Source organism: Setaria italica, chromosome IV (assembly GCF_000263155.2).
Source record: "Setaria italica strain Yugu1 chromosome IV, Setaria_italica_v2.0, whole genome shotgun sequence".
Taxonomy (NCBI): Eukaryota; Viridiplantae; Streptophyta; class Magnoliopsida; order Poales; family Poaceae; genus Setaria; species Setaria italica.
The window spans coordinates 32,006,441-32,016,481 of NC_028453.1; the positions used below are offsets into that span (position 1 = coordinate 32,006,441).

Here is a 10,041-nt window from a genome sequence, read left to right on the forward strand (position 1 = left end):
GCCCCGGTCACGCCTGACCTGAAGCCTGCAAGGTTTCCGAATCCGTACAAAGCTGGGGGAGAAAGCGTCCTAAGGTCAGGCGCGCATTCAATTTCCCTTTTGCGGAATATATCATGATTTCATGACGTTTATTATTTTTTTTGAAAAAAGCTTTTCGTGACTTTACGTAGAGCAAATTAAATGGTCTCGCCGAAATGCCTTTTCCTGCAGAGCATGGCATAGACTTTGTGAAACGAACATGATTAAATGCCCATCTCGTACTGGTAGAGTTCTCGAACAATCCAGCTGGCCCACCAAGTAGCGCGCGAGAATCTCTTCTCCTGGAGGTCAATTGAAATTCTCAGGATATCATTTGAACGCATTATCGTGTATGGGGAGAGGACGCCGCCCGGCTAGGATGGGTCTTTCGAAAAACCAAAGATACGACCAGATGGAATTATTGCAAACTAGTATTTCAACTGCCTGTTAAATTTCTTGTGAATTTGAATGAATGAGCTTTTCTTCTTGAGAAACTGAATTGCAAAAAGGACGGCCACTGAGATACGATCGGTACTGCACCGTTGGGTCCGGACCCAACGGCCAGGATCACACGGCACTCGGCCCGGTGGAGTGGCCGCTGGCGATCCGGGGGGAAGGCGATATACCACAACCCATTTCCAATTCCATTGCCCATTTCTTTTCCATTTCCGTTTCTCTCTCTTCTTTCTCTTTCTCGTCGCCGCCCTCGTCGCCACCACCACCACTTCCCCCTCACCCCCAACCCCGCACCCGCCGCGCGCCCTCATTCGCCTCGATTTCGACGGCGATGTACGGCAACGACAACTGGATCAACAGCTACCTCGACGCCATCCTCGATGCCGGCAAGGGCGCCACGGGCGCCGGCGCCGGCGCCGCCAGGGGCCGGGGCGGGGGAGGAGGCGGAGGCGGCGGGTACGGGGACCGGCCCTCGCTGCTCCTCCGCGAGCGCGGCCACTTCTCCCCCGCCCGCTACTTCGTCGAGGAGGTCATCACCGGCTACGACGAGACCGACCTCTACAAGACCTGGCTCCGGGTACGTGCTCTCGCGGCGCGGCTCCGATCCTCCTTCCCCCAGCGTGCGCTGCGGGTGGAGGGCGAGCACGCGCTCCGAATCCCTGGCTCCCCTGCTCGCTGCCGTTCTCCCTTCGCTGGCGATCCGCGGGATGTGCTGATCGATCTGTGTGTTGTGTGTGACCGCGCGTGCACGTGGTGGGTGGGCGCAGGCGAACGCGATGCGGAGCCCGCAGGAGAAGAACACGCGCCTGGAGAACATGACCTGGAGGATCTGGAACCTCGCCAGGAAGAAGAAGGAGGTGCGCCTTTTCGCTCTTGGTTCGTTTCTTCTCTCTCTTCGTGCTGCTTGTTATGTTCCTGATACGGTGCGAGGGGATGTTTTGATAACTCAATCCGCGTATTGGGCTGCGGAAAGAGCCGTGGGTTAGATTGGCGTTTAGTTGGGACTGGGATTGATGTTGGCTTAGGTGCATTTTAGAGAGCATCAGGATCTGTTTGATAGAATGCATCAGTCGAGTGCTCATTTCTCTTGATGAGCGATATTGAGGAAGAAGTGTCACAATGATGTGGAACAATATACCAAGCCTTTTAAGCTCCATGAGTAATTTGGTTATTTAAATCAGCTATTATATCATCACCTTGCCTCCTGTTCGCCATCTTTTCCCCTTGGTAACTTGTCATACTATCAAATTTGCTTTATAAAGTGGTATAATGTGAAGAGCATACAGGCGATCAGCACTTCCCTTACAGATGTACGGAAATACTGTTATAATCACCATGTGCTGATTGATCAAACTAATTCCAGAATAGGACGCACTGCACTGCAAATCTTTCTACTAAGCAGCCACTCGTACAAGTCTGTTTTTGTTTTCAGCAGTGGCGATACTAACAGATAAAGTGAGACTGGTGAAATTTAGCTCGAAACTCTATAGATCTAGCTAGATGGAGCAAAAGTGCGTTTTACTGCTATCAGTGTCACCTAAATCCGCAATACTGCTGCTGGCAATGGAATAATATTCCTTTTCCTTTGGAAAATATGTAATAACTGCATACTCATGTTGGTAATAGAGTGCAGGCCACGTGGTGTTCTCCAAATTATTCTGAAAAGGACATTTTTCTTTTGCTAATAGAAAATTATAGAGAAATGCACCGGATATTGTGTTTGGCAGGAGTGTCAGGTCCATTTAGGTTGTTTCTGTACTATGACCTCTTAAAAAGCCAAGAAGTGTTGGGAAAAAAACTCAAAAGCCAAGAAGTTTATCTACCAAGACTAAATTTCTCTGTTTTACTCTCAAATCTTAATATTCCATTTTCTTCTATCAATTCCATCAGTTGCTACTTCTGCATTTAATTCTGCCCCTTAAGTCTATTCATCATTCAATGCCCACAAAGCAGCCAAGGTGTGCCTCATGTGGTTGAAAGAGACTAAAGATTTAAATCTGTAGTAGGCTAAGAAAACACGGCAACCAAAAAAAAATCTGGAAACATTCTCGATGGTCTTCTCCATTCCTGGTTGCCAATTTGTATCCGCTCCCAGGAAGTATATTGGGTGTTCCATTTACACTCCCCTAAACCTATAATTTGATATTTGTTTGGATGAACAAGCTGAAGTGGAACTTTCAACTGAAGGACATTCACGCAAAGCAACTTTTGTGTACACCTTATTTCAAGGTCTTCACTGCGAATTTGGATTTTAATGTGCCAAAGATTCATTTTGGGAAAAATTGTCTATATAGCTTCCATAACACATTATCAATGCACTGTTGAAAGATTTTGGCACATTTTAATTCTGCTCAGTATGTCAGTCTTTTACCACTATGTTAACATCCACTAGACTTTCTCCAAATTTTCACATTCTTAAGATCAACAGATAGTAAAGACCTACCTAAACTTCCAAGATCGCCCTTACTCTTTGGTCTTCACCAAACCTAAGCCTCCAAACTGGGGTTTTTGACCTACTAGCAGGTGGGAAAGAATATAATAAAAATTTGTCCTATTGTACGCAACTAGGAGGATACGATGGATTAAACTTTTACTACTTTAGCAAGGTGGCGAACTTCATTATCGCAATTGGGGTATTTGAGGGTGAGGCACCTCAGTGTCAACAGTGGCGTTAATTGTATCACTAAGGAGCTCCTCCCACCTGATGAAGTCTCTTGCCTTATGCCGTTTGCCATCCTAGTTACTGTTACCTCCTGCCACCAGTGCTTGGGATCTTTTGCATCTGTGCCGGCCAAAGTACAAATGAGTGTATTCAACGACTTGTAAGAAAATAGCTGCAGGGTCAAAATGATGTCCTAAACAACAAATGTGCTTTAAGTTGATGGGATGAAAAAAGGACTAATGGGTGGTATTAGAGTGTATGGAACCCTTCTTGTGGTATTTGTCTAAAGTGTCAATCTTCAGATGCTACATAGCCATTTTCCTCCTTTTTCTTATGAATTTGCAGTTCCTTTTAGTTACCAGCAGTACAGACACCAAGGTCTTAGATGATCTGGAGTCTGGACTGCTTGGGATATATGGATACAAGATAAACGTTATTGTTCCTGCGCAATCCACTGGCTGGATGACAACTGCATTAAGCACTATAAGCAAGATTTTTTTTGTGCACTTGGTGCATTGGGTATTTTGACTTTTAGTCTGATAAGTTATCGTGAAATGCAGATTTGTTGTCCAGTTTATTTTTACATTTCCACCTTCTGTGATGATTACTTCATCACTTACATTTGAACTTCTATCTCTTCCATTTAATGTAGTGTTTCTTTGTTACATAAATGTTTAAAAATTCAGTTTGAGAAAGAGGAAGCCAATCGCTTGTCAAAACGCCGTCTAGAGACTGAGAAGCAACGAAATGATGCTACTGCAGATATGTCTGAAGATCTCTTTGAAGGAGTGAAGGGAGAGGATGCTGGCGATCCATCTGTTGCCTATGGCGACAGCACAACTGGGAACACACCTAAGATCAGTTCATTTGACAAGCTATACATAGTGTTGATCAGGTATGGAGTATCTTAATTAACAATTTCTACTGTATATTTTTTAATACTTTTATGTAAAGTACATGTTACAAATTGATTAAGTTGCATGTGACTAACTCATCATGTAATGTGATGCTATTCATATTTGTTACAAAATGACCTACAACAAATTGAAGAAATTTGTTCGCACAAGGAAATCAGTTTCCTAACCTGAACAGAACACACTGTTTATAGTATTCTTAGAGTCGGTGGTTTCACATGTTTGTCCATATAGTCCAGTTTAAATATGATCTAATCCTTTGGCTTGTTGGTATTTGTATTGAAATCTATTTGCCATTGAATTTGTGTTATGATGTATTGTGCTGTAGCCTCCATGGCCTGATTCGTGGAGAGAATATGGAGCTTGGCCGTGATTCAGATACTGGTGGCCAGGTAATAGTATTACCAGTGTTTTTTATTATAGAACCAAACAAAAGTGCATTTCTTTCTTAAGAGTGAATAACTCAAACCATACACTATAATTAAGGGGAGCCGCTGTCACTTGCTTACTTGCATTTGATCCTTCGAAAATATCCACTAAAAGAATATCATAAAAGGACATAATTTCATTTGCACCCGCTGTGTGCTGTTGTTTCATAGGTCAAATATGTCGTGGAGCTTGCTAAAGCATTAAGTTCATCTCCGGGAGTTTACCGGGTTGATCTATTAACAAGACAAATCTTAGCCCCAAATTTTGATCGTGGCTACGGTGAACGAGATGAGATGCTGGCTTCGACAAGCTTCAAGAACTTAAAATGTGAAAGAGGAGAGAACAGTGGTGCACATATCGTCAGAATACCATTTGGCCCCAAAGACAAGCATCTAGCTAAAGAAAATATCTGGCCTTTCATTCAAGAATTTGTTGATGGTGCACTGGGTCATGTAGTGCGGATGTCAAAAACAATAGGTGAAGAAATTGGCAGTGGTTGTCCAGTGTGGCCTGCTGTGATTCATGGCCATTATGCCAGTGCAGGAGTTGCTGCTACCCTACTATCTGGAGCACTTAATGTTCCCATGGTGTTTACGGGGCATTTTCTTGGGAAAGATAAGTTGGAAGGGCTTCTCAAGCAAGGGAGACAGACGAGGGAACAAATAAACATGACGTACAAAATAATGCGCCGAATTGAGGCAGAGGAGTTGTCCCTTGATGCATCTGAAATAGTTATCGCAAGCACAAGGCAAGAGATAGAAGAGCAGTGGAACTTGTATGATGGTTTTGAGGTCATGCTTGCAAGGAAGCTCCGTGCGCTAGTCAAGCGTGGTGCTAACTGTTATGGTCGCTATATGCCTCGTATGGTTGTAAGTAAACATTATTACTCTGTCCTTGAACAATCAATTATTACTAGCATTTATGTCAACTATATTTTCTTGAAAGCTTGCTGTTTTTTTTATCTATTATAGAAGTTTAAAATACTTTAGTTCTGTATTACTTGCTCTGCAGATAATTCCTCCAGGTGTTGAATTTGGCCACATGATTAATGATTTTGATTTGTATGGAGATGAAGATAGCCCATCTCCAGCCTCTGAGGATCCATCCATTTGGTTTGAGGTCGTGAAATTTATCTTCAGATTTGTACATGCAAGATCTCACTTTTTATTTGACTTATTCAATAATTGATATTAACATGACTAATGTATTCCTTTTAACCCTATGTTCTTTTTAAAGTTTGTATGCTGATGATATGTGTGTTGTGGCAGATAATGCGATTCTTCACAAATCCTAGGAAACCTATGATTCTGGCTATTGCCCGTCCATATGCTGAAAAGAATATTACAACACTTGTGAAGGCATTTGGTGAATGTCATGCATTGAGGGAACTTGCTAATCTTGTAAGATAAGACTGAGAACCTAACATTTTCGTGTTTGGGACATATCATGTTTTAATATCATAAGTGCATTAAAGCTGAACTTTGACACTCTTTTCCTTTACCTTTTGATTTTGCATTCCAGACATTGATAATGGGTAACCGTGAGGCTATTTCCAAAATGAATAAAGTCAGTGCGGCTGTTTTGACATCAGTGCTTACATTGATTGATGAATATGATTTATATGGTCAAGTGGCATACCCAAAGCATCACAAGAACTCTGAAGTTCCTGATATTTATCGTTTAGCAGCAAGAACAAAGGTATACTGTTTTTACCGAAGAAAAATTGGTGATGCCGTACTTTCTTTTTCCTTTTGAATGTCAAGAACTTGAAGTGCTTGCCTTTGATATCTATCTGGTTTGATTTTCTTCCGACAAGTATTCATGATTATATCCAAGTGTGCAATACAGTAGCTGTTTTCTTATTTTAAGTGGCATTCACCTGTACAAGTTTTCTTTTTATATGTACATCAATGCTGACATCATCTGTTGAACATCGGCAGGGTGCTTTTGTAAATGTTGCTTACTTTGAACAATTTGGTGTCACATTGATAGAGGTAATAACTATTGAAATTGAAATTCATTTTTGTAGCCATATCATTTCTGCATCCTTACCACCTGTCTGTTCATTTGGTGTGAAGGCTGCCATGCATGGGTTGCCTGTAATTGCAACAAAAAATGGGGCTCCTGTTGAAATCCATCAGGTTCATGAATCACATTGTACCATTTCTTGAATTAATATCTTACCAACTTACAGCTGTAACTGACTGGATCTTTGCTCGCAGGTTCTGGACAATGGTCTCCTTGTTGATCCTCATGATCAGCATTCAATCGCAGATGCCCTCTACAAGATGCTTTCTGAAAAGCAGTTTTGGTCAAGATGTCGAGAGAATGGGCTGAAAAATATACACCAATTTTCTTGGCCTGAACATTGCAAGAATTACTTGTCAAGGATATTAACTCTTGGCCCAAGACATCCTGCTTTTGGAAACAAAGAAGAACAGAAGGTGCCTGTGAACTGCAGGAAGCATATCCTTGTTATTGCTGTAGACTCTGTTAGCAAGGAAGATTTAGTCCAAATCATCAGAAATTCTATTGAGGCTACACGCACTGGTACTTTGTCAGGTTCAACAGGTTTTGTGCTGTCGACTTCATTGACGATAGCAGAACTACGTTCTCTAATAAAATGCACAGGCATGCACCCTACAGATTTTGATGCCTTCATATGCAATAGTGGGAGTGATATTTATTATCCTTCACTGCCAAATAATTCCCATGTTACATTTGCACTGGACAATAATTACCGATCACATATCGAGTATCGTTGGGGAGGGGAGGGTTTAAGGAAGTACTTGGTTAAGTGGGCTTCTTCAGTGGTAGAGAGAAGGGGAAGAACTGAAAAGCAAGTCATCTTTGAAGATTCAGAACACTCTTCAACATACTGTCTTGCATTTAGAGTGGTTAATCCAAACCATGTAAGCTTCTTTCCAGAATTTTCTAGCGTTTGGTTGAAAATTTACTCTCATTATTTGGGCCATTCGGATTCGTTGCTTTATTACAGTTCATTATATTTTTGTTTTTAACTTTGTTTATATTTATATATTGTAGTTGCCTCCGTTGAAGGAACTGCAAAAGTTGATGAGAATCCAGTCACTGCGATGTCATGCTCTGTATAACCATGGTGCTACTAGGCTATCTGTGATTCCAATTCATGCATCACGATCTCAGGCTCTAAGGTCTGGTGCTTGATTTTCTTCATTGTTCTACTATTTATTAAATGTTCCCTTTTTTCTAGAAGAATCATTTATCTTTTCTGTTGCAAATTAGTTGCAGCATAATTGAACGCGAAGACTTCTTTTATTTAAAAGAAATAAATTTAGACTTCTTTTATTTAAAAGAAATAAATTTCCAAGATGCAGATTTCCCCTCTTTTTATGAGAAATTATATCATTGCTATCACAAAAAGGTGCCAATTGAAGATACCATCAACTGTGACAATGATCTGTAGCGCCAGAGACCACATTTCAAGGCCACACTGGATTCTATTGATTAACTTGGCAATCATTGTGATGGCAATGAGCAATATTCTCCTTCACTTTGGATGGTCTATTCCAATAAAATACTTTCAATAGAAGAATAGACATATAGTGAGACTGAGAAATCTTCCCTTATTGCTTTTTCTGGATTCCAGCTGATTATCTATAACCAGGGTTATACCAAAACTAGGGGTGGCTCTCACCTTCTTGGTCTCATAACCCATCAGTTTGCTGGAACATGGTCAGGAACTGGATGGTTACCAGAATATAGCAGGGAAACTATAACTTGGTCAAAATGGGTCAGGGTCAGATGTAAGTAGGTGTTAAAGATGCGAACCAGTTTAAATTTAGATGTAAATAGGTGTTTAAGCTGTGAACCAATTTAAATTCAGATGAGCAAAAACCAATTTGGCTAAGTGAGTGTTTAAGTTGATGGTACAAGGGGTGCTTTTTTTTTTGGTAAAAAATGAATGTTTCTATATTTTATACCTGCCAAAAATCGTCAACTGTTTTGCAATAGTGAATACTGCCTCACATCACTAAAATGTAAATTGATGCGGCATCCGTACTTTTTCATTGGGGTCATTCGGAAATGTTTTATGTATTTAATTTCCAATTTCCATATGCACCTTGCATCGAACCTGTGCAAACCTAGTAACAAAATTTTCTGTTTATAGGTATTTGTCTATTCGTTGGGGCATAGAGTTGCCGGATGCTATGGTTGTCGTTGGTGAGACTGGTGATTCTGATTATGAAGAACTGTTTGGAGGTCTTCACAAGACAATCATCCTTAAGGGTGGATTCAACACTCCCGCAAATAGGATCCATACGGTCAGAAGGTACCCTTTACAGGACGTTGTTGCTCTTGATAGCTCAAATATAATTGGAATTGAGGGTTTCAGCAGTGGTGACATCAGGTCAGCAATGCAACAGCTTGGTATACCCACACAATGACACCAAGTGCAATCTATTTTTTATTAATACAAATATACGATACAAATACTATCATTTCCACTCTATTGGAAATGCCCGATTTTGCCTGCCAGTCATTTAGTGTCTGTGGTCCCTGCTTGGGCTGTGATTGACATTCCCCTGGATCCTCACACTGGAATTTTTGGAGTGAAGAGCGTGTTAATGGATACATCGAGCTGTACAGATGAAACAAATTTGTTCAAATGTCGATAGTAAAAACATCTTATGGAAGCATTTTCAGCAAACAAGCTTCCAATATACGAAAGCTGCCTGAGCTCACAATTTTACATCACTTCAGAGTTGAGCAAATGATTACTGTGCAACCCTCTAAACTCTTTTTTTGCTCTAGGAGGGGTGCCTTACAATTGTGTAAATACTGTGTGACATAATTGAGCATTATACATATATACAACTTTTTTTTGTTTTCACGAATTAGTATGCAAAAAAATGTTTTTCTTGAGTGTTTTTCCAACAGCTTGTGGTTACAGGATTAATAACTGTATCTATCTGCTGCTGTAGTGGTTATGAAATTATTGTGGCAACTGTAGTGCTCTCACCAAACTATGACCTCATCATGTAACCCTTGTATTATCTACATAAAAATCATTGTTGATATGACTTGCACTCAAAGCAGCTGCTATGTTTGGTGTAGTAGCTGCAACAATTACACCATGTGCATATGCTTTTCTTCTTGTACATACCACCATCCCAGGGATGAACACTTGCTTCCATGGTTATCTTTTTTTTTCTCAAACATGCAGGAGAGTTGCATATCAATATATTATATCAATATATTAAGAAGGAGAAAGTGTATAGAACCCGAGCAAATTTACACAGGTTTTTAAAAAAAACAACCTGAAAACCGCCACACTAACAAAAAAACTATTACACTTCGTTTTTCTAGCCGGATGTGACCCAAACTGAACCAGAAAAACACCTACAAAAATAAAGCTACGGTACGAGGGTGAGGAGATGCGAAATTCCGAGCCCTAGCCAAACCCCACAAGTGCATATCATCTCTTATGAAAGATAGAACTGCATTCACATCAGGTGGTAGACCATCAAAGACATAACGATTGCGTTGGTTCCAAACAGACCAGACCACCAGAATTATGAT

At 40.8% G+C, this 10,041-nt stretch overlaps 1 protein-coding gene across 3 annotated transcripts; it reads left to right on the top strand.

Moving 5' to 3' along the window:
- The first annotated feature begins 690 nt into the window (after positions 1–690).
- Positions 691–9,372, top strand: LOC101759319 (probable sucrose-phosphate synthase 3). Of its 3 annotated transcripts, none has more exons than XM_004965700.4 (13): positions 691–1,051; positions 1,242–1,350; positions 3,899–4,031; positions 4,379–4,442; positions 4,650–5,348; positions 5,491–5,598; positions 5,748–5,879; positions 6,001–6,177; positions 6,420–6,473; positions 6,558–6,620; positions 6,702–7,391; positions 7,525–7,652; positions 8,630–9,372. In XM_004965700.4, the coding sequence occupies exons 1-13, from the start codon at positions 806–808 to the stop codon at positions 8,904–8,906; spliced, it is 2,880 nt and encodes a 959-aa protein (XP_004965757.1). In that variant the 5' UTR covers positions 691–805; the 3' UTR covers positions 8,907–9,372. The 3 variants fall into 3 exon arrangements, with proteins under 3 accessions (XP_004965757.1, XP_004965756.1, XP_022681551.1); XM_004965699.3 differs by having other exon boundaries at positions 692–1,051; positions 1,242–1,331; positions 3,823–4,031; XM_022825816.1 differs by lacking the exon at positions 691–1,051 and having other exon boundaries at positions 3,823–4,031.
- Positions 9,373–10,041: the final 669 nt, after the last annotated feature.

Bases quoted from the DNA above. Each gene is read 5' to 3' on its own strand.
- LOC101759319 (XM_004965699.3), top strand. From the start codon at position 806: ATGTACGGCAACGACAACTGGATCAACAGCTACCTCGACGCCATCCTC. The intron at 1,052-1,241 runs GTACGTGCTCTC...GGGTGGGCGCAG, and splicing joins TCTACAAGACCTGGCTCCGG to GCGAACGCGATGCGGAGCCC. The intron at 1,332-3,822 runs GTGCGCCTTTTC...TTAAAAATTCAG, and splicing joins TCGCCAGGAAGAAGAAGGAG to TTTGAGAAAGAGGAAGCCAA.